This window comes from Danio rerio, chromosome 9, assembly GCF_052040795.2.
Source record: "Danio rerio strain M-AB ecotype USA chromosome 9, GRCz13ab, whole genome shotgun sequence".
Taxonomy (NCBI): Eukaryota; Metazoa; Chordata; class Actinopteri; order Cypriniformes; family Danionidae; genus Danio; species Danio rerio.
This window is the reverse complement of record NC_141029.1, coordinates 34,832,129-34,857,644: the sequence shown is the minus strand read 5'-3', so window position 1 is coordinate 34,857,644 and position 25,516 is coordinate 34,832,129. Positions and strand designations below refer to the sequence as shown.

General features: G+C 35.6%; 2 protein-coding genes across 5 annotated transcripts in view; both read right to left on the bottom strand.

The window, feature by feature from the left end:
• Positions 1 to 4,857: 4,857 nt before the first annotated feature.
• nhlh2 (nescient helix loop helix 2) lies at positions 4,858 to 8,197 on the bottom strand. Its single transcript, NM_205669.1, has 2 exons — positions 7,772 to 8,197; positions 4,858 to 6,752 (listed from the first exon to the last, which is right to left on the bottom strand). Exon 2 carries the CDS (start codon positions 6,698 to 6,700, stop codon positions 6,332 to 6,334), a length of 369 nt encoding a protein of 122 aa, NP_991232.1. The 5' UTR covers positions 6,701 to 6,752; positions 7,772 to 8,197; the 3' UTR covers positions 4,858 to 6,331.
• An 8,301-nt stretch (positions 8,198 to 16,498) lies between these two features.
• cnga4 (cyclic nucleotide gated channel subunit alpha 4) overlaps positions 16,499 to 25,516 on the bottom strand; it is a 39,897-nt gene continuing 30,879 nt past the window's right edge. For 2 of the 4 annotated variants that reach the window (XM_087268115.1, XM_087268118.1), the window contains one exon: positions 16,499 to 17,296. In XM_087268115.1, the coding sequence (XP_087124241.1) occupies positions 17,093 to 17,296 (204 nt within the window). In that variant the 3' untranslated portion in view covers positions 16,499 to 17,092. The remainder of the gene's footprint in view (positions 17,297 to 25,516) is intronic. The other 2 variants (XR_015499653.1, XR_015499654.1) reach the window with 2 other exon arrangements.

The following is a 25,516-nucleotide window of genomic DNA, read 5'->3' as shown; positions in this document are numbered from 1 at the left end:
AAGCTCTACATTTTAATTGATTAAATTTCTTTAAATTCATTTACAACTAAAAATAATAAATATCTATATTTTTATAAATCTGCTGGACTGCTCCATGATTGGGGGTGGTGGATATTTTATAATTTTATAATTACATAACATTACATTATTATAATAATATTACTTTTATTGTATATCAAATAATATCATATTTAGTGTTGTATTTGTACAAATTGTATTTGTTTGACTTTCACTATACAACACATGACAGAAAATTATGTTATATATAGTTTATAGATATAATTTACACTTCTGGATATTTATTGGGGGCCCTCAGATGTCCTGGGGCCCTAAGTGGACGCTTACCTTGCTTATTGGGAAAATCCGCCCCTGGGGTGTAAATTAATTATAGATTTTAACATCTAATTGAACTTTCCCTTTAAGAGTGAGTCACTGAATTAATCATTCAACCCCTTTGTTCAAATCCACCTTTTAATTCAGGGAACAAAACTTGTATCTGAATTAGTTAATTTCTAAAGATGTATAATTATTTTCAACAAGTAATTATTTTGAAGCCACATGAACAACATTTTCTGTTCATTCATTCATTCATTCATTCATTCATTCATTTTCTTTTCAGCTTAGTCCCTTTACTAATCTGGGGTCGCCACAGCGGAATGAACCGCCAACTTATCCAGCACGTTTATGCAGCGGATGCCCCTCCAGCTGCAACCCATCACTGAGAAACACCCATTCACACTAATTTACACACATACACTACTAACAATTTTAGCTTACCCAGTTCACCTGTACCGCATGTCTGTGAACTTGGGAACACTGGAGCACCCGGAGGAAACCACGCAAACACTGGGAGTACATGCAAACTCCACAGAAACGCCAACTGACCCAGTCGAGGCTCGAATCAGAAAACTTCTTGCTGTGAGGAAACTGACAAATGAATTGAAATTACCTCTACAAAGTAAATGACTTAATGTCAACTGTGTTTACTGATGTTGCATTAAAGCAATGTCACAATGAAAATGGGGACTGCGTGCAACAAACTTTCATACTCTGTAAAACAGGTCGCATCGCTTCCAGTTGAGGTCCTTTGTTTGTGCTTCATTAAATATGCAGCTGTTTCCTCAAGCTGCCTTAAGGAGCTGAGAAGTATAACTGATGCTCATCACGTGTTTTATTAATTCATTAATTATTTTTTTTTTAAATCTTTTAAACGTTTTCTTGTTCGTTCATGTGCCTTTGCCCTAAAGCCTGTCATGCTATGGTTTGATTAGCCTATAGACAAAGATTGAACCTAAAGATATTCAGATCAACATATACAACAGCACTCAATCACTTATATCAGGTTAAATATGATGTTTACATTGAGTTATCAGATTCTGTCCCTCTTTTTGTTTCCTTTACAGTTTTCCTATACGTCTGCAGTCTTCCTTGACATCCTGATTGCATCCAGCTATCATAGCCCATAAAACTGATGAAGCGAGAGAGATGCAGAGAGAGCTTTCTACCATTAAATATAGCTCCATCCCCCATATCCATCCACTCTTCCAGCCACTTAAATCTTTTCACTGTACGGTCACAAAATGAGTCTGATAACTGATTGATATATTGTCATAACAAAAACCCAGCATCTTACAGAGTATTTGATAAATAAAAAAGTCTATACATTCAATTTACCTGAAGCCTACTGATTGAAGGCTAGTTGAACAACAAAATGCGAATACACAAATGAGCTGTTAGTAGGCTATTGCACTCTGACGTCCTATGAATAAATAAATGCTTCTGTTTAACTTTCTTCCTTTTTATCCTTGGAACAATTTTGCTGGAAATAATAGACCTTTTATCAGCAGAATAGTTTTAGTTTTAAATCTTTAGTTAGTCCAGCCTACATAAAATCTCATGATCTATCTGAACACACACACACACACACACACACACACACACACACACACACACACACACACACACACACACACACACACACACACACACACACACACACACAAAAAAAAAAAACTTAAATCTAAACGTCTTTTCAAGATATTGATTTTTCTTTAACCTAAATCAGTGTCCACCAACACTGCATGTTTTGGCTGTCTGCTTTGTCTATCACACCTATTACAAGTCTTTCAGTCTCTGCTAACGAGCTGATGATCTGAATCAGGTGTGTTTGGTTAAGGGGACATGAAAAATGTGCAGAGCTGGTGGTCCTCCAGAAAAGTGGTGAGAAACACTGGCCTAAATGTTACTTTGTATCCTACACTGAAAAGGGAAAATGTACTGCTCCTCATTGGCCAAAAGGGGGAGGCAAAGACTTGTCCTATAGTGTTGCACGCGATTGAAAACCACTCAGACTTCTTTAAAGGTAAACAGATATATTTCTGTTTGCAGAGTAACATGTACACACTTTTGTTTTAACTTAATTTATTTCCAAATAATAAAGATACAGTAGGCCTAGCCGTAGTAGCAAAATAATAATATTAATAATATCAATAATAACAGGTCTAACAACAATAATAATGCAAATAAGCATATCTGGAAAAAATATGTATATATAATGAATAAATTATAAAAATGATATTTTCTGATTCGTTTTCATCCTTATTTTAATTCAGCAATCAAAAAGACTTTCGGTTTGTCCACTAAGTGACGCTAGTGAACACCCAAGGCCTCACACAAAGTTTCTGCTTTGACTGGGTGGCATTTGTCACGGTTTTCAGTCCTGGGGACCCGCATCACTGCACATTTTCTCTGTTATGTGACCCGTTCAGTTCAGTTCACTGAGCTCTTTGCTAATGTGCCGATGATTTGATTCAGGTGTGTTAAATAAGAGAGATGTACAGTGCTCTAAACAGAAGGTTATTTGTCTGTTGTTTTGTTTACTGGTCCAAAAATATTTTTACATTTGCAAATATGAAAAAAGATAAGATTTGGATTGATCTATAAGTTTTTTTTTTGTTTGGTTGATTCTACGGTGTAAGTCTTAGTACACTAGTAGATGAGTAATTAATGTTTTAAATGTTTTATCAGTAGCATATTATCATTGTCAACAATATTTCTGATTTGTGTTTCTGTACAGAAAATCTAGACATTTCCATTGTTTTATACACACAAAAGTGTTTAGCATTTTTTTTTTACTTCAGTGCATTTTGAAATGGAGATTGGCCGAATAAATCTGGATGGTGAAAACCACACAATGTTGATAAAACATTGATTATTATTTAAGTATCAAAAATAAATATATAATTTAGCAATATATATATATATATATATATATATATATATATATATATATATATATATATATATATATATATATATATATATATATATATATATATAAACACACTAGATGGGCGTACAATAATATCTAATGCGGCAGCAGTCATGCATTTACTAGTTTTGGTACTGGGCTGTACAGCGCATCAGCAACTTTATGGTGAAAAAAATTTCCCTTCCATAACCTTTCCAAAATCCCGGCATAGCCTTAGTTTGGGCGATTGGTTTTTACAAATCTTGATGTTGACCGCATCAACAAATGCATGCGCCGACTATGTCAGTGTGTCATTGTGTGATGAAAATCTGATCATTGTATGTGTGACGCGTGCACAGATGGTCCGGGAGTGCACGCGCAGCCGGGTCGCATTGTTCTGAGTGTGACACTTTCTATGCGCGAGCTAATGAGAACAGACTGACTCTCGTTTTCCCCTCTAAGCAGTTTTTTCTGGTCTTTTCTTTATAAACACCCTTAATATCATCTGTCTCTCATCCGTCCGTTTCCATCTGGCACCAAATAATTTAACCAATTTGACAGATTGACCCGGTATAAGATAGATAGATAGATAGATAGATAGATAGATAGATAGATAGATAGATAGATAGATAGATAGATAGATAGATAGATAGATAGATAGATAGATAGATAGATAGATAGATAGATAGACACACTTCAACATTTTTCAAACAGATGGAATGAAGAAAGACTGTGCTTTAGATTTTTCAATAGGTTTTTAAACAGATGGAGTGAAAGGGGACTATATGGCCACTTGTTTGATGAAATGGTTCGCTGTTTTGTTTGCACTGAATAGCCTATTATCTAAGACACATGTAGAGACGACAGATTGGCTCTTTGCATGAAGGGTCAGCGTCTAATCTGGCTACCTGAGTTTAAGGCTAATGTATTCGACCCTTCTCCATCATGACATACACGCAGACATATGGTATTACAGCAGGGCTAAGGGTCATTCATTACATAATCCTCTAACGAGGCCTGTTCACTTCCGGCATGGAAACACACAAACTAATCAGCCTATATTCGCCAGTGTGAGGAACTTCATGCTGGACTTCTTGGCATGCGCGTTAAATTAGGCGCACATGTTAAATATTCAAAATGAAGGATTTTTAAAAATTATTATTCACATAAACGTGCTATTTTCTAAGCAATTCCCCCTAAACTAACCTCTTATTTAGGCTGCTGATTGAGTGGCAGAGATTGATTGCAAATCTTAAAGGTGGAACATCATCAGCTGAGTAAAGTTAAGATGTTTAATGTGAAATCTGATCAAGTCTTGGACACGTACGCACACACGCGCATATGCTCTCTTGCTCTTTCCCACGGGACGCAGCAGACGGGTCGTAATTTGGTTGCCTTGGCCCGTCTGGACAAGCACCTGTCTCCTCTCTAGGGAGAAAGTCGCCTTTGGGCCGTGAGCAAAGCGAACTGTGCATGTGTGTGTGACAGCATTGAAAAAAAATGTTTTTTAAATAGCAAAATAATATTACAACTCACATAATCTCAAACAACAGTTCATTTCGTTGAAAATGCCGTCTTACAAAAGTTAAAAAGCATGGTAGAGAACATTGGTGACACAATATCTTTAATTTCATATTGTTTTTTTTTATTTAAAAACTACAACAGACGATTTACCTTTGAATTAATCTTTTACTATTTATTCTAAAATAGTTATGAAAAAACTGCGATACAAACCAGTGTATGCTACTGGCTATCCCACTACAAAATGACGGACAAACCCCGACTTAACAGGGTGATCTTTGGATATGAGGCAGATGTGAGATAATTTGATCACTATAAAATTTCCAAAAGGTTCACAAGGATCACGTAAACAAATAATCTCTATACATAGTTTCTAAAAGAAAAAAATAAACCTACTTTGAGATCATTTTTGGTCGCAGCAAAGAGAGCATCTATGGGTAGCTTGTAGACTTGTTTGGTAAGCAAATCGCTTTTTATAAAGGTTACTGCAAATTGTTTTTTTTTTACATTGATTATTACTGAATATAGTATGATACTAAACCAACACAAGTCATCTGGTACCCAAAGCGCTATCTATGAGCACTTTGTAAACAAAATAAACAATACAGCAATAGATCCTATCCGATGGGAAGTGCTTCTCGTTATCAGAGGACAGGACATCAACAGCAACACCATTTTAGTAACCGTAGTGCACACACAGCAAAGGCCCTCCTACTCCTACAAAAACTGCCAATGAAAAGTGCAAGTGAAAAGCAACAATAAACCCAAAACTCTGCCTAAAATAATAATAATTAATAATAATAATAATAATAAAAACATTAAATATTTACATGTTTACGTAAACACTTTAGATAATCTATTTTAAGGACACTCACATAACTTAATTTACTTAATAAATAAAACAAACAGGAAAAATATAAATTAACAACTAACAAGGTTACGATTTGTTCCAGCACACAGAAGTAGCCTATACATTTTGAGCTCAACTGAGCTCAGCAAATCCGTTTGCGACATACATGTTATTTGTTTCGATGACGTGAATTATGAAGGTCCAAAAAAAATATTTTCAAAACAAATTATTGCCACAAATGTGCTTATGAGCTTGGATGTTGAACAGGTTGTCTAATATCTGAACAGCCATCTTTCAAACAGAACAAAAACTCTTGCTACAGTGTCAAATACAAGATTCAGTTATTGCAACAGGTAAAATATTTTCAGGTAACACTTTATAATAACTTTCATAATGCCTTGTGTTTTTCAATGAACTGTGCGTTTTCGATTTGATCGTGAACTGTTTAGTTTTTTGTAATTACAGCATAAATTATAATCTGTAGTTAAATTTGTGAAAACACTGCTTTTTTAAAAACATCCTCCCAAACCATAAAAGGCATTATGTGCAGAATAAAAACATACATGTAACTGAAAGTAAATATAAAATGTTACCATTTCCATCCTTAATATTTGTGTATACTGCTGGAATATGCTACTTCTCAATGTCTATAAAATAATTCTTTAAACACCTGTTGTTTTGTGGTACTGTTAAATGTGCCTAAAGTTCATCTAAACGTCCAAAACGTGGTTGAGATAAGAAATGTAACAGATAGCAAGGCGAAGTATTTCTATCTTGGATAGCTTCTTGTCGGGTGGAAGTGTTGGCAGCAGCTTCCTGAGCTCGGCGAACGCCACGTTGAACGCTTCTACTCTGATGCGCTCGCGCGTGGCATGCGCAGAGCGGTACTTCGCAGTCGCGCGCCTCCTTCGTCTCTTCTCCTCTCGGGTGAGCGCGGCGGGCACGAGTGCGCGAGTCTTGCCATCGTCGGCCTCTAAGGGCTCGTGTGCCACACACTCCACCTTCATGACGTTCAGACAATCCGTGTCCGACTGTGTCCAGGTGAGGTCAGGATCCGTCTGATCGGGGCTCAGCATCATTTTCAGGTCCGTTTGATCGAGGCTTCCTAAGTGCACTGGATGTTATCTTGCCCTGGTGAATTAGACGCAAAAGATTGAAGTTTTACAAAAGAATAAATAATCTATAAATGTCATAATCCATATAGCTACTAAAATAAAACAAAATAGATGAACAAATCGAACTGATGTTAATCAAAAGGTTATAATGTTTAGACTGAATGTTTTTCTTATATTAAGATTATAATAAGTGTTGCATGTTTTTATTTTTATTTTGTTACTTTAATACTTTGAAACAGTTAAAGAGCTACCATGTTTTTAAATGGCTGTCAGTGTGCGTTTTGCAATTTAGCTCATTCTGGACACGTTACCATTATAAATGTGCTCTAATTCCATGCAAAAGTTAATGGAAATCAATTATTGCCACAAAAGCAAAGTCATAGCTGACCATCTGTCGCAAATGCAAATGCAGAGCCTATAGCTCCAGATGACACAAGGGTGCTTGGATCTCAGTCACTGTGAATCACAAGTAACATTTGAAAGAAAATACTTTAATAAACTGATTGAGTGTTTTGTTTACATATTTTTTTGATGTAGCGATGTTACATTTATTTGCATGTCATTTTGCTATTTGCTGGGCCACTGAGTAATGAATCTGAGATAATATAACACAAATTCTAACCAAACGAAGGTTTAATTGCTGTCTTAAAATGTTCAAGAATAATATTTTAAGGTGTCAGCGTGTCAATCTGAAGTCGTTAATTCATAGCACCTTTTCACCTGCTTTGACTTTAATTGGTGATGGAAATTAAGTTTAAATTTTGAAAACTCATTACGTGTCAAGCTATTGGAAATTATTGCGACAGGCAAGGGATGAAATCGAAGATGTTGCTAATAAATTACGAGGATATAAAATATCAATGCACATATTTTTTTGCCAATCTGCACTGTTGCTATAGCTAATAATTTATTAAAATGCAATTTGGTGTGTAATAGCATAGACCCTGTGATGTAAAATATTGTTTCATAATAATCACAACACGAAGACGATTAAAAAGTACCACCAACAATTAGTTAAATTATTTTATAACTCACCCCTGTTAACGACGAGAATCAATTTAACCTCCAAAATCCCGTTTATCAAGTCAGTTTTCAGTGATTCATGTTCTTCTGTCCATTGTGCTTTCTGAATTTCTATTTCGGCATCGGCAAGAGCATTTCTCGGTTATATTTTCCTCGCCACTAATTCCACTCACAACGCAACCGGTAACGTAGATTCGCGTTGTTGTGATGATGAAATTTCAGTAAGCATTGGTACCGAACGGATGTAAATAACAGCACCGGTAACGCACGCTCGGGGATGTGCTGCCCTCTGACCCGTGTGTGTGGATAACAATGGACACGCGTCCTCAGATAAGATCGACCAGATCAGAAAGTGTCGTCTCGGGCTGTCCTTTATGTTTCCGTGGATTAGGATAATATTGCTCCAGCCATCCTCACAACCACGCGTGCTTGTCCTCGTGCCTCTGATGATTTGAGAGATAACACATTCCGCTGGCTCCATATAAAGCCTCCCTCTCTCTCGCGCGCGCTCCCTCTTACAAATCATTCACTTTATGCACTTATCCACGACAGTCACACCTCCGTCCCACCCCCTCTTTTCTCTTTCTCTTTTCTCTCTCCTTTCCACTCAGCGACTTCTTCCTCGACCAGATTGAAAGGAGCGCCCGAGGCGAGAGCTGGACGCTTGGCAGTAACGTATGCGTTGTACGCCTGTTAAAGTGGTGCAATTGTTTGTGAAAGTTTCAGCTGCTTAACTAAATTAAGCGTTCAGTTATATATTTTTAAGAAAACCCCATGATATTAGGGTGACTTTTAATCCTAACTCAGTTTAATAGCAAGCCTATTATTAATTATTTGAATATATTTACACTATTGAGAAAATATTGGTTGCGCTTTTTTGACAGTATAGGGTATGTCACGTGAGCTTACAATATACTTAGCCTTAAGTGCTGCAGCTACAAGGGTTAAGGTTATTACCCAGTTTATGTACAAGTGCATGTGAAACTGCACTGTGCTAGCAAAATATCTACAAAACACTAAACTGAATTGATTGTAAATGTTCAAGTGAATAAAGGAACTTGTGTCAAATTTGCTGTTTATTTACCCAAACTCTGCCCAAAAAAAAAGTGAGAACAGAAATTGAATGCAGATCATGGTCCTCTGTTAGCACAAATACAAGTTTACTAACAGCGTTTTAAGAGTAAAGATACAACTAAACAAATAAATAAAAATAAATTAACAAGTAGTTATAAAACATAGAGGCAAAACAAAATGAATATCCATGGAATCATTTTCCATTGGAAACAGAGTTAGTACAGACGAATCAGCTTGCCTCCTAAAAAAATTGTACTTTACTTGAATTTTATGAATCATCAAATGCCACAAGTTTAGTGAAATATTCATTTAGCATAAAACGACCCCTTTACAATGTATTCTATGCTTTACTTGAATCACTTAACAGGCATCCTAACCACCTGGTTGTCCAGGTTATCATTAATACTTTGATTGGTTTTTACTATTTATCAGAGTTGTGTCAGCATATTATTCAATTCAAGATGTGGGCCAAATAAAATATTTTCAAGGAGTGCACCTTAAAGGGTTAAACTCTGTAAATGAGGTTTGCTAAAGTTTTACTTATGTTTTTGTCAATCTATTTACAAATTTGTAACAATTTGCATTTTAGCACCAAAAGATACTGAGTTAAAGAATAAACCTTTCAAGTTTTATCGATATTTAGGGTGCAAAGAAGACCCTAATATTCCCATTCTACAAAATAGTATTTTCTCAGTGAAAAATAATCTTTAGATTTTGAACATATTCTTCACACTACACTCAAAAAGATAACTGTTTTATACTGCGATTAAAGAGTCAATGAAGAAACTTTAACATCCATGCAACCATGTCTTTGGTTCTTATGGGGCCAGAATGTTCTTTTTAAAGAACTGTCTTCTGAAAGGTTCTTCAGGAAACCCTGCAAACATCCCCCTTTAGAACCTTTCTTTTAACAATGTAAGAATTCTTTGCTTTTTTAACATTACACCACCCTTTCAATTTATGGTTATTCATTTTGGAAGCTCATTCATTCATTATTTCATTTTCTTGTCGGCTTAGTCCCTTTATTAATCCGAGGTCGCCATAGTGGAATGAACCGCCCATTTTTGAAGCTCTGATATCCAAATAAGTAAATCTAAAAATACTTGCTTGATATTTTAATAATCACAGCCAAAAAAGCAGTTACAAGACATGGTTTACTTCCTGAATCCCCAAAAATCCAAGAATAGCTAGAAATAGTGTATGATATTTATGTGATGGAAAAAATTTAATTCTTCCTTCGACCCCAATTATTGTATTTAGAAATATCTAGTCCAAGTGGACTAAATGTACTAGGTTGCTCCATCCAATCTTTGAAGAAGTATCAAAATATTACTATCTAATACCCATCCACAGAACAAACTTTTTTTTTTATTTACGACCCATTGCACTCCCCTTCTAAATTCTCTATTTAGATTAAGAATTTACAGCTGATAACAACTAAAGTAAAGTTGAGCAAATAAATAAAGATTTGACCCTCTCTGACCTATGTATATTCAGATATTGATGTTATTTATGTAATTATTTTATTGTTAGTTATTTTTATATATTTTATCTTACGAAACTTTTGTTTTGAATTTGGTTCTGTTACTTTATAGTTTGTACAAAGGAAAAATGTTTAGCAATAGGAAATGTAGACTCTTAAATTAAATCATTATGTTGCTACTATAAATAAAAAAACATAAAATAAAAATAATTTTTTGCTTTATTTTAAGCACTGTTCACTGAACAGGTTGTGTATTAATAGATAGATAGATAAATAAATAAATAAATAAATAAAATTGTAGTTTGTAAGAGTAATACATAAGAAATGTGAGTACTCATCAGCTAAGATCTTGCAAAGATCAATAATTCTATTATGCAGGGAAAAAAAATCCAGTTAGTAATGATTTGTTGAGAAATGCAAGATTTGATATGCTTGTTGAATTATACGACTAGAGGACAGCCTTGGAGACATTTGCTCTTCTCCACGAGAGACTGAATTTTAATAAGACATTTCTTATAAACACAAAAAGAACAGCGGCCAAACTTCTCGTAAAACACTCGTAAAGAGTATTTCACTCTAACAGGCACGCCAATGACGCATATAGATCCTCCCAGTCTGTGCATCCGATCTGAACAGACTGATGTAATATAATCAGTAAATAAACGTGTAGTTCAATACCAAGTTTGATGGGTAAAATAGGGTCTTTAATAAAAAATGAAAGCATTGGCATTCTTCAGGATCCACACATCGTCCTCTGCCTGATAATGCTGTAGACTATTATTGATCACGGCTGATGAGATGTATTAGATGCCATTAATACCTTTTATTTCTGTCCTGTGTTTGTGAAGAAAGTCAGCTGGTCCGCTATTTCCTGCAAAACACCCCTCCCCTCCTCACACGTACACATATAAATACACAGAGTCAAATGTGAGAAAGAGGCATATGGCTTCCAGAGTCACCCATCCCCCCTCTGCTGCCCTTTTTTGCCTGGTGCATGTGTTCAGATCTGGGCATTGCTTTGGGAAGGGGGCAAAGACCTCACTGACTGAATTAAGGTCTGCTCTCTCTCTCTCTCTCTCTCTTTCTGTGTGTGTGTGTTGTGTGTTGGGGCAGCTGGCTGATGTTGCTGGAAGGATGGAAAGATGGATGGGTGGATGGAGAGATGGATGGAGGCAGGATGTCTGACCCAGGGCCAGTAGTGGGGTATGAAAATAGTAAGACCCAGAGAGAGAAAAACAATAGAGGGGAGGACATGGAGAACTGGGCATGACGAGAGGAAAAGACAATGGGGTTGGTTCGAGTCAAGCAAAGATCATATGTCTTTTGGGCAGTATTCTGAGTGTGATGTTGTGGTCTGTTTGTAAAGGCTTTGTTTTTTGTATATTTTGGCTTCGTGCGATTCTATCCAGCACCGAAAGGAACATATGTTGTCCTGTGTGCTCAGTTTTAGGAGGGCTGGTGGAGATCATAAGTATTGATCTCTGTTGTTGGTGGTGAAAGAACAATGGATTGCAGCTCATTTCACGGCTTAATTCAGTCCAAGTACGCGGTCAATAAGAATACCTTCTGCCAGGCCTGGCTCTGAGGCATGTTCATTTACATCTCATAAAACAAATTTTCCAATGCTTTATTATGATGATGTGTAGTTTAGACCAGCGCCTATGTCATTCGCATAATCACCAGATTTCTCTTGTGTGTATAAAATACTTGACAACAAATCTATTCCTCTGGTATCAGCAGGTATGATCAATATAAATGTGCAAATCAGAACTGTTTCGGATATACATTCTAAATTGAAAATGGGGCAATATTTGCTAAAATAATAAAAGAAAAACTCAACAATGGTGCTATTAAGACACCATCATGAAATTCGATGCAGATATGACATAAAACATACATATATACATATAAATATACATACATTCTTTAAAAAAAATCTAAATATTAAAAAACTTTTAAGGATTTAAGATGCTGATGATTGCTAAATGTGTCTTGTGAAAAGGATCCATATAACAATGGCAAACTATAGGTCCATATGTCTAATGAAATGTCATTGCAAACTACTGTTTTGGCATAATATTTAATCAAATATTTTTTGGATGGTATTGTTATTTGAGATTGATCTTTCAAAAATACAAAGCAAAAGCATTTCTGATTTGAATGGATTGTTGTACTCTATAAACACACCCTACATTTCAATATAATTTCTGAATTTCAGTTGAAGATAAACTGGAGAAACAAGCAGGATGCAGAAATGCGAGAGGGGTCTGGCTGCAGACCTGGTGCAGTGCAATCTGGACTGCATCCAATGCTTTTTAATAGGCTCACCTAACCACACCCCTAACCCTACCCATCACAGTGACGTCACTAGCTCCATTTGAGTGCATTGTGTCTGACATTGCATCGCTGAGTGATGCAGTCTCAGCTTGCATCATAAAGGCTGCATCCAGATACTACTGAGAAATGCACTTCATATTTGTGTGCAAGACAGTAAAGAATTAACTATTTATAGATTTTAACTGCAGAAAAAGTCATCAGTGCTAATGCACAGACTGACACTGACACAAAGTGATACAAACAGTGAAATCTTGTGATGTTGGACTGAATTGTTGGACTAATTTTATCACTAAGTCAGCCAATTAGGATTGAGGACTGCATGGTGTATCCATTTTTTTATTTGTATTTTTTGGTGGAAAGAGCACTGAACAGTCAAGTAAAAGTATAATTTTTTGATCAAAAGTAGAGTAAAAATATAAAATCTGTTTAACAGCCCTTCATAAAATACTTAAGAGTAGTGAGTATTACACTGTGACAATCATTCCACCTTTTATCCTGCAAATTTAAAATGTAGTGCCATCTTTTAAGGGTGTTTCTAAGTGCAAGTTAATTACTTGTCATTCATGGACTATAAATTAATAATGTGAGACTCATTTAATGTGAGAACGCATTACATTAGCAATATCACACAAGTAGCAGTGTGATATGGCTGTATATCAGCACTGGTGGGAGGCGTGCTGAAAAATAGCCATATTGCACTGCTATGAGTGTGATATTGCGTTTTTTTACAACAGTTCGACGGCACAATTGTGTATATACAAAAAAAAAACTCAAACATGGAGAGTCTAAAAATCATTTTGTTTGAGGAACTACTTTCCTTCGCCATTCATTCACATCTGCAGCTGACGTCAGAACCGCAAAAACCATTGCTAATTAATTTACTTCACTTTAGAACTACTGTTTGAATGATTCTCTAGCATAATGTCTAAAGTGATGAAAAAACAGGTGATTTTGCTCACATTTTAAGATTAAGTTGAACGTGACATGACATGCTATCAGTCTACAGAGATATCTCCTTACAGTATTACAGTCAACAGTATTTCTCTGTTGCAATCAGGATATCACAATAATTAAACTCGAAAATGCAGCACATTCACTACCAGATTGCGATAAGGAAAAATGCTAAACACATGCAGGCATTTCTTCTTTCTTTCTGCCAACACAACACACACTCCTGATTTGCGAGTCCCATCTCACAATTAATACACTATATGGTATAAATACAGCACAACAACCTAGAAAAGAGAGATATCGACTTAGAATATCACTTTCAAGTATAATAATGATTTGATCAGCTGTAGTTAGAAATTACGCAGTTTTAATCTTCTAAGAGCTTATTATGCAGTCCTGTCACCATTTTGTGAATAGACAACGTCAACCATCTTTGGTCAACTCAGTGTGACAGGCTAATGGCCGCCGACGCGCGGTCTCTCAGAAATTATAAATATTTTTAATAGACAAAATCCTTATAAATAAACTGCATAGTTGCAATCTAAACAACTACATTCTCAACTAAAAAAAGCCTCAAAAGTACATGTTGGCCAACAGCAGGAATGGTTGTCAAACTGTAGACTGTCCTCTGCTTGTTGCTGTATGTGGGTGGAGTAATACACAAAGCAGAAGGGTGAAGATGCGGGACGAGTGCGGTTACTTGCAGAATATCGCACGACTATCAGCCAATCAGATTCAAGAACCTGACAGAACTGTTGTATAAATTAATATACATACATATAAAAAGCAGACAGAAAACAGATTGATGTGTTAACAAGCGGAGAGAGATTGGTGCAACTTAAAAATCTAAAAAGAGGGCAAAAATCTGTGCTGATATGTTTAAACTTAAATTATGTATTTTAAACCCCGACTAACAAGCCATAACTGTCCAGCAGTTGTCGCCACAAACCAAGCACATGCAGCACTGATAGAATCCATGCAATGTGATTAGAAACGTAATATTCTGTAGTGCATTTAGTTATTCTTTAAGGCCACTTGGAAATTTCAGCCATCATACAGTAGCCATCCTTCAACTTCTCATCAGTGACAGGCAGTCTGAGCATTCTCTCGGACGGAAAGGATTATTCTACTTAGACAACCACCATAGACAAGAAAAAAATAAACATGTAAAGTACAAATACAGCACTAAAAATGTACTCAAGAAAAAGTCAAATACACATTTTTAAAATAGTAAAGCAAAAAATACTATTCAATTAAGTCATTTGAGCAGTAATTTGTTACACCACTGAGTAAGAGTCTGTCTTATTCCAGTAATTTTTGTCACTGTATTATTTGATGTTTTATCATAATTACAAACATTAGTAACATTGGTTCATTGTACAAGTAGTCTTAGAACGTGATAGTCTTTCTCAGTATTTTATTATGGATGATGAATCATTTAAATTGATGGTTTAAAGCTGTATTAAAGCTGGTTGCTGTATGTAAGTTTTTGACTCTTAATATGTTATTTCTGAGAAAAATGCCAAATGAACATGCTTGTTTATCTGAAAAACAATGCTAAAGTCAGATATTCTGCTTTGAAAATGTCCATGCTGGAAAGCTGTTTTTGTTTTGGTTCTTTTAACCCACCCTCTGCAACTTTAGCCAATTATACTTCAGTACCCCGGGTTGCCTTGTTGGAAAACCATGCATTTCATTCATTTATTCAGAAAGGCTCTCAAAGCATGCAGCCGTGGCTGAAATGCAACCTCCGGTGGACAGCAGCAGACTCCAAAATGAGACGCAGATTCAGAGTTCTACATGAGGTTATTAATTAGCAAATAATATAAATAATGCGAATGTAAGCGTGTGATGAGACTTGCAGTGATAAGCAATTTGGCTGTTTGCACCAGATGAAACACGACAGAAATTTAAATACAGCCATTCAGAAGCACAGAATATGCACTCACTCATGAAATGGTAAGGTTTACGATCTAATTAATACATATTAAACCTGCTTTATGTTATTAAATGTAGATGCTGAATCACTTTGTGTTGGTTTTGAGTCACAGTTGTAGAGTTCAATTTCAAACTATTTATTTTATTTTCAAGATCAGAGGTGAACTATCTGCTGCTGCTTTCAGTATATGGCAAAAAAAAATCATGTAAAATGGCTTTCAAACTCAACTTGTTAGCATTTAACACTGAAGAAAGCACATGAGCTGTACCTGAGGTGATCAGCTGTTTTCCAGCTGCAAGAAATAAAAGCCGTTTCTAATATATCAATCCGAGGTGTTGTTTAAAACAAAAATTCCTTTTAATATGAAGAATATTCCTTCTATCGAGTGCTTTTTTCAGTCTTTAAGCTCGATCATTATACTCGCTCTTGTTGGTCCTCAATCTGGCAACCTGCACTTTCATTTGTTTTGATCCAGGAATGCAACACCTAGTTCAACCACTGGGTGTTAAACTTACATACTACACCTTTAAAACATAAATTATTTAAAGCTTCTCTTCAATACTTTGTGATTCATAGTTTTCTGGTAATTTATGCAGTCAAATTGCATTAGGTGAAATTGAAAGTTGTGTAAACAGTGAGTATTATTTACATTTGTTATTCGTTTTAAGCAATATAGAGCAGCTACCAATAGCTTGTTTGTTTTTTTTATTATTATTATATCGATATGATTTATAACACACTCTACTGTTTCAAACAACTACAAATGTCAAAGTCACTTTGCTCAATTTTGAACATCAAAAGTGTCAAAGCAGAGACCAAGGTCCCATAATGCATTTTGAAAGCATAAATAAACCAAGGAAAAAACTGTGAATCACAAATTATGGGAAACTGTTAATTAGCAGATATTTTTACAGTGTAGGGGAGGCAATTTTGGAGAGGCTTGCACACATCTTCTGCAATACTGATCGCAACAATAGACAAAACCTTTAATGTTTTGAACCTTTCACAAAAGACGATCAACCGATATAACAAACAAAAGCTTCTGGATAACATCCTACCCCAGATTTAACGAGTGAGCATTTTAAGATAACTTCTATACATTTTGGAAGGCTGAATGAGTTTGAACACGGATTGTTAAACGGAGGGTAGTCTAAACTCAGCTGCATGACTGACCCAGGCACTGGATAGCACCCATTACAGCCCGAATGAGAGCCAGCTGCAGCTCATCAGCACAGGACACCTGAGCTCAGCTCCGCTTGGACATACTGGCCTTTACACACAATAACACTCCATACACAGACGCACAACCTTACATACATAACACAAGCATGCATATGATTCCCAAGGCCAGTGTCTAACGTGCTTTTGGACGTCATTGTTGGCGTTAATGTGACAGGAACACAAAGAATTACTATCCTTGTACGAGACGGATAGAGAGACAGACAAGAAAGATGAGCGATGGCATATATTTTCTTCTCTCTCACCTCTCCAGGGTGAGCTCAGATCTGAACGCCTCCTCCTCCTCCTCCTCCTCCCCCATGAATTGGGATCAGGTGGGGATCAGCTGGACCTTCGAGAAGGGGGGCAGAGGGTTTATGTGTGTGTGAGTGTGTGTGTGTTTTGGTAGTGGTGCTGATGAGCAGAAGGGTAGGGTGCCAGGCCGGCCGGGGGCCAATGTTGCACCTGTGAGAGATCCTGGAGGCAAATCTGGGTGTAGAAGCACGGATATGATTGGAAAAGTCCATCTTAGCACCTGCACAGAACCGATTGAAGAGTCTGACAAGCCCAGAAATAAAACAAAATAATAACAATAATAATAATAAAAAATCAGCTTTAAATGAGCTTTTGCTGAAAATGCACGAATTCTAAAGCTGTAATTATGAGCGTGTCACATTCAAGTGCTTTGCTGTACTGATGAATTAGGTGTCATGGAGAAAATTATCGAATCACTGACAAATACAAGCAGCACAAGGAGTATTAGTTATATTTATGATCACAACAAGTCGAAATGTATAAAAGGTAAGGTTGCCATTATAGAAAACTGATTAAAATAAATAACATATCTGTCGTCAACCATACATCAACAACCTACACTATTACTATTACTACACCTTATTCTAAAATGCGGAAGTGCGCCTGTTTTCGCGATTGTCTTAGATCTTCCGATTCAGTCGCCTATGGGAGAAATGACTAGGAATAATAAACGGCAGAAAATGGTCAAACTACTTGCTCTACAAACAAATGTTTGCATGACTATACAGACCAAGTAGAATAATATAACAAGGAAATATCAAATTGCAACATCAAGCAGCGTAACGAGCAGTTTTTAACGTCAAAAAATGAATGGAAGTGAATGAGACCGGAAGTCTAGAGAAAAAAAGATTCAAATGGCAGCGCCCGCTCATCGGCAGAGAATAGGGTAAATAGAGGCTCAGGAATAGAAGTACCAAGGCTGCACTGTGGTGGTACCCTTTCAAAAGGTACATTTAGTACTTTTTAGGTAATAAATATATACTAATAATCTACTAATGTGTACCTTTAATCTATAATATGAACCATTTAAGTACTAATAGCTTCTAGAAATGATCAGATGTGCTCCAACATTAGGTACATTCAGGGTGTTTTCACACCTGCCTTATTTAGTTCGGGTGAAACTCACTAGAGTTTGTTTTCCCTCTTGGTGCGGTTCGTTTGGGCAGGTGTGAATGTAGCAATTGCACTCGAGTGAGCCGCAAAAGCGGACCAAAAAAGCGCACTGAGACTTCCTTGAAGAGGTGGTCTCGATAGGCTTTCAAACGAACCCTGGAGCGGTTCGTTTGTGGTGAGAACATGGTCTGAACAAAAACAAACCCAATCGCAAAAATCGCCGTTTGCAATGCATTAAAACATTGTTTTCCAGCCGCAGCCGTACTTTATTCTGAATATGTACAGTTTGTTTAAGGTGATGTATACAAACTATATAGTATACTATGACCAGGGATACAATCAGCCAGCAGAGTCGTCCCTCCATAGGAAAAAGCTCAATTTTGTGTCTGCCGGTTTGTTTACTTGCGGGAGTTCGATTGGCATTTTCCCACATGTTAATTTTGACCAATCGAAAAACAGTTTAGGAAATACATTCAATACCATCTAGCCAATCAGTGATGTGAATTTTGTCGCTACATTTTGGTTCTTTTCAACTGGTTCGGACAAAAGCAATCAGTGTGGTGTGAAAAGGACCCAAAATGAACAAATGTGAAGGCACCCCAAAATCAAGACTAAAAACACATCTGTATAGATTTGATTCTATTTTTTTAAACCTGTTTCAACACATTTGAATCTGTTTTGAATCATTTTTACTCTTTGTTTTCATTTTCTTATACTTGTCTCTTTTATTCTTGTTTATGTAAAGCACTTTGAATTACCATTGTGTTTGAAATGTACTATATAAATAAACTTGCCTTGCCTATAATGCACATTTCTGAGATTCTAGATGCAAGTATTATGGGTAAGTACAATTTGGAGTAAATTAATCTTTATAATATTGAATATTATATAAATAATTCAATCTAATTTTGATAATTGTCATCATTTACTGTCCCTAATATGACTTTTCCAAAAAAGTCTGTATACCCTAAAACAAACCTTACAAAAACACTAGTGAAATGAGTGGTTTTGGATTGTAAATCATATGATATAACACAAAAAATGTTTCACCCATCTCCAGCTCAGTGACAGCTTTTGTACTTTTAGCTCTAAGATTGTTTAGATGCTTGTAAAATGGAGAGAGTAAAGGATGACAATTACCATATTGAATATTATATAAATACCAATTTAATTGTGGATGGTATACATATTTATAATTCTGTTAATTCTGTCCTCATTTACTCTCCCCATATGATTTTTCCAACAAGGTTTGTTTAGCCCAAAACAAAAATTACAAAAAAAAAAAAAAATTTTGTGAAATTAGTGGTTTTGGAAGGTGCCTCATATGTTATAACACAAAATCATGTTTCACCCATCACGTGTTGTAAATGCTCTTTTAACACATGCAAATTTAACATGTGTTTTCGAAAATTCTTATGGTTTGATTGGCCATCGCAATCTCACGGCAATTTGTAACTTTTTGATAAAGTAGCTAATTCATATGAATTCGTACAATCTAATTCTTAAAATTAGGATTTACTCATCACCCAATGACAGTTGGGGTTAGGGGTGGGGTTGGGTGTCACGCATCCTTTTTAAAATCGTACATTTTCGCACGATTGAACTCATACGAATTAGCCACTAAACTGACAAAACGTAAAATACTTGCGTTTCCTTGTGAGATCAGGCTGGATTGGCTTAATCTAAGTATCTAGAAAGACATGTGTGCCTTAAAAGAGGAATATGTAAAAAAATAGGTTTTGTTTATTATTAATTTAGATATCAGAAGCAAACCCTCTTGCTGAAAGGACAAGAATAAACAACAGCAAGTATTTTTTGTGTTTAAAAGAAGAGTATAACAGACATCAACCTATAGACGTCTTGGCTAAAACAAGGCTAAACATTTGGGCTGTCAGAGATAATCTAATAAACATCTAACAATGGTCCAAAACTAGACTAGTAATCAAACAAATACACATGAATGAATTACTACACATGTGAAGTCTGTCTAATCTGTCTATTTCATGACTAGTCTAGTTTTGGATTATGATTAGTCTATTAGATTTTCACTGACTGGCCAAAATGTAGCCTTATTTTAGCCAAGAGGACTATTTTTAGATGTCTTTTAGAGACAAAATTATGTGCTTGGTACCTTATTGCTTCTTGCAGAAGCTTAAAAAGAATGACCTGAAGTAACATAAAAATGCGTAAATGATTTAATGAAAAAAAAAATCAAACAAACAGCAGAAGTTACCTCAACAATCTGAGTTTCTCAGAGTTTTACAATCACAATTATGACATCAAAGACAAAAAAGTTTGCAATTTTAAAACTCATAAATGTAACTCTGATTGCACACAAATGCACCACTATGATACTCCCCAAAACACCTCTAAACCCAGGGTGATTTCTGTGTGTGTGTGTATTACACTTCTGGGCGGAAAGAACGAATTGGTCAGCCCTTTCCCCTCAAGAACAATCTTTGAGGTGTAAATAACTGAGACAAAGAGGGAGTTAAGAGAGTACCCAACATCTTTTTCCCTTTTTGCTTTTCTCTGTCTCTCTCTTTTTCCCTCCCACTTCGTCTCCAGGGACTGTACCAGCCTGGCTTGAACTGGACACCATCTGCTATAATGTGACAGAATGGAACCCCCAAATACTTTCATTTAATTCTGCTTCGTGTGTGTGTTTGTGTGTGTGTTTGTTTGTGTGCACACGAGAACAGAGCTATTATCTCTGTTTTTCAAGAAATACAGCTTTGCTTTTGTAAATTTGTGTATTTGTATACATACCCACACCACTGCGTGTACAATAAAGGTGTGTGGGTCATCTGGACCCAGAATCTGTTCCCTTGGGTCCTTTGTTGAATTTAAAGACCATCTGTTATCCTCTAACAAGCTTTCTGTTTTGTCTTTGTTATTTTCGCCTCATTTCTGTGCACTTTATTTCTTTAAAGTCTCTGTGTGATCAAAAGGAAAGCGTTTAAGTGCTATTATAGGTTATGAAAGGTGAATGATTCAGCACCACGGACAGTGCTGAAGAAACATAATGAAAGATTTTGTGCATACGTGACAGTATTAGATTTCATGAATGAATCTTGTTTATGCAAAAAAGTCATGAATCACTTCTACAAAGTTCACTTCTAACCCTTATGGTGGCTTTGCAAATGCAAATTATTTTCTATTAAATGCTAATTATACAATTGAATAATTTATTAGCTTCAAAGCTGCTGGAGGGTATGATGGGAAATTGACGAAAGCATTTAAAAAATGTGTCTGATAAAATGTGTCATACTTTTATATGCTGAGGTCCGACATTCTGCTTGTGTTTCCACTATCCACATTTGTATTATATAATATTAGTAGAGAGTGTGTGGAATGAAGCTGAAAGATGTTGAACTGCATTGTCATTGGCATGGTTGGAGAGAGACAGTACTAGAGGGCCTATTTCTAATGGCCCATCAAGACCTAATTAAGAGATGATTTACTGAGGATCACTCATTTCAACCCTATGCAAAGGGTAAAAATGATGGATTTCTTCAGTGAAAACATAAGGCTCTAGACACCAACCTGCACATCTTTTCTTCTGTTCGGATTCCAAAAAAAGCCAATTCTACTTCTTTACACAACTCAACAATAACAAAATAAAAAAAAAATTGTTTTTGAGAACAATCTAAAAATCTTAGTGAGTGCATCCTGACTTTTTTTTATTCCTTTTTCAAGACTTCTTAACTCATTTACTAAAGAGAAAAAACAATATACAGTTTAAGTCAGTTTAAGTCATATACAGTTTATATATATAAAAAATTCAAAGGGGGCCTAATAATTCTGACTTCAACTGTATATCACCATATATACAGTATATTGTACATTTTTATTTGAATGGGATTATTAAGATACTGTATATTACAAATTTTATGTGACCATTAGTGTGTAAAGTTTTATTATTGTAACTATTTTAAATCCTCAGGCACAGTTATGAAGTTTAACAAATGTAATAGACGAATGTAATTTCCCAAAAGTAACTGTAATCTGATTATAAGCAATTGAAATGTAACAATCTTATTACTAAATGTTCCAGTAACTGTTTTCACAAATTAGAAATAATGAATGTTTCTACAACATTAAAATGGCTTTAATTAAACAAAAAAAGAAATTGATTCTTTCGAACTGCAAAGTTTCACAATATTACATTTTTACCATATACTTTATTCATTTATATACCATATTTGTACATTAAAAACATTTAAAATATGAATATAAATAATTTTTAAAATATAAAGCATTTCATGTTTTCTTTCTATCTGTCCATCCATCTATCTATATATCTAGTCCTTTATCTATTTCATTCATTCTGCTATTTTTGTTTGTTATTTTTTTTATTTTATCTGTATTTCTGACTGTGGTTCTTTTTTTCTTCCTTACATGTGTCCATCCATCCATCTATCCGTCCATCTAGTCCCTTATCTTTTTTATTCATTAATTTTAGTTCATTTTTGTTCGTCTGTTCTCTTTCTTTCTTCCTTTCTTCCTTTCTTTCTTTCTATCCATCTGTGACTGTAGTCCTTTCTTTTCCTTCCTTCCATGCATTCATTCATCCATCCATTCTTGTTTATATGCCAATTTAGATGCTTTCATTCCAATCCCCCTTCTTACTTTTTCTTTCTTTCTCTTTCTTTCTTTCTTTCTTTCTTTCTTTCTTTCTTTCTTTCTTTCTTTCTTTCTTTCTTTCTTTCTTTCTTTCTTTCTTTCTATATCTTTTTGTCATTTTGTTCTTTCTTTTTTTCTTTCTGTCTTTCATGCCTATCTTTCTATCCATCCACCCTGACCATGTAGATGTTTTCTAAACTTAAATATTGGGTAATTGTTTTTTATAATGTATGTACACATTTGTTGTTTCTAAATTTGAAGACACATTATTAGCATAAATTAAAACAAATAAACACTCTACTCACTGGTTTTTAATGGTTTTTTCTCCAGAGCTGTATATGTTGAAAGATTGCACGCTCTACTCACATTCAATCTACAAGCAGCGTGGACTGTAATATTCTTCTGTGAGTTTGAAATATGACTGCATCCTATCGATCGGACGTGGTTCATGGTGACTAGGCAAAGGGACAGAGAAAACAGGCTTGCAAAATAGTGAACAGAATGAAAAAACAACGGCAGTGGTCATAGTGAGAAACCAGACAGATCGCAAGTGAAAGGCGATGCAAGGACAGATCCATGTAATGTTAAGGCAAAGTGACAGATTGTTACGGGCACATACATAAAGTTGTAGTGATGTGCCTGTGCCTCAATAAGTGTGTTACTGCAGAGTGTTTGATGTGGACTCGACCTCATCTTCTTTGTCCAGGAGACTCTGTTGGTTTTCACATCATGTCTCGTGTCTGTCATGTCAGTGCAGCCGCGTGTGTTTCTGGATGACGGGAGTGAAGTGGACACATGGATATGAGGAACTGGTGTCTTGCCTGAGGAGAGCGGGAGGAGCAGCTGCCAGACTCACTTCCTTTCTATCTATCTATCTATCTATCTATCTATCTATCTATCTATCTATCTATCTATCTATCTATCTATCTATCTATCTATCTATCTGTCTGTCTGTCTGTCTGTCTGTCTGTCTGTCTGTCTGTCTGTCTGTCTGTCTGTCTGTCTGTCTATCTATCTATCTATCTTTCAACTTTTTCTTTCTTCCATGCTTTTTGTTTGTTTATTTTCTTTCATGTCTATACTATTTCGTTATTGTCTTTCTTTCTGTCAATCATTTCTCAGATCCTTTTGTAAGTACTTTGTTTTCTTCTTTAAATCTATCCATCCATCCATCCATCCATCTATCTGTAGTCCTTTTTTCATCCATCCATTTTAATTTACCTCAGTTCTTTCACCTGTCAATCCCCCTTTGTTTATTCTTTCTCTGCCTTCTTTTTTGTTCTGTTTGCAGTCCTTTCTTTTCCTTCCATCTGTTCATTCATCCCTCCATTTTTTCATCTGCTTTTTCCTTTCCTTCTTTTCTATCTATCTATCTATCTATCTATCTATCTATCTATCTATCTATCTATCTATCTATCTATCTATCTATCTATCTATCTATCTATCTATCTATCTATCTATCTATCTATCTATCTATCTATCTATCTATTGTCATTTAACTTATTCATGCATCCATGCTTTTTTGATTATTTTCATTTATCTGTCTATCCTCTTTTGTTATTCTGTCTTTTATATTATCGGATTTATTTGTCAGTTTGTTCTTTCTGTTTTCTTTTTTATTCGTATCTATCCATCCATCCATTTATAGTCCTTTCTTTTTCATCCATACATTTTCAGTTGTCCTTTGTTTATTCTTTCTCTATTTTCTCTGCCTTCTTTATAATTTTGTTGTTTGTAGACCTTTCTATTCTGTCCATTCGTTCCTCCATTTTTGTTTGTCTCCATTCTTTCATCTGCCATTTTTTCTTTCTTTTCTCTGACTCTTTTTTCCCCTTTATTTCTACCTTTCCATCCATCTGTCTGTAGTCTTTTTTATCCATCCATCCATCCATCCATCCATCCATCCATCCATCCATCCATCCATCCATTCATCCATCCATCCATCCATCCATCCATCCATCCATCCATCCATCCATCCATCCATCCATCCATCCATCCATCCATGTGTTTGTTTCCATTATTTAAGATCTATCTATCTATCTATCTATCTATCTATCTATCTATCTATCTATCTATCTATCTATCTATCTATCTATCTATCTATCTATCTATCTATCTATCTATCCCATAATTATCTATCCATTCATCCATATGTCCATCCCTCTTTCTTTCTCAATTCATTTGCCTCTCACCTCAAAAAAAAAAAAAAAAAAAAAAAATCACAGTATTTCCCTTGGGCCTTTCCTCTACGACCATAATCATCCCTCTAATGAAGAGTGGCAATCCCTATGATGAAGGCCCTTCCCCCGTATTTTCCCTCTCTCCCCCAACCTCAAATTTACTGTAGGTCCACTTTATTTATTCGTTTATTTATTTATTTGCTTTTGTTTTTATTTGTACTACAGATGACTCGAGTGATTTGATTGGGTGCTGCTTCTTTCCTCCGATATAATATAGATCAGCAGTCACGTGATGGGTTTGCCCTGGCCTGGAGTCTCTTTTCCTACTTTTACACGCCGATTTCCCTGTAGTTTACACACCCTCGAGGGAAGAGCCGTAATGCGAGTGTGTGTTGTGTGTATTTATGATGGAAATATAGGAGTCTTGTTTTCTCTTGGTCTCTGAGGGGACGGGTTGCTGTGGTAATGATGCCTAAGGGAGAGGGCTAACATGTAAATTGGGTGATCATCACAGAATGTAA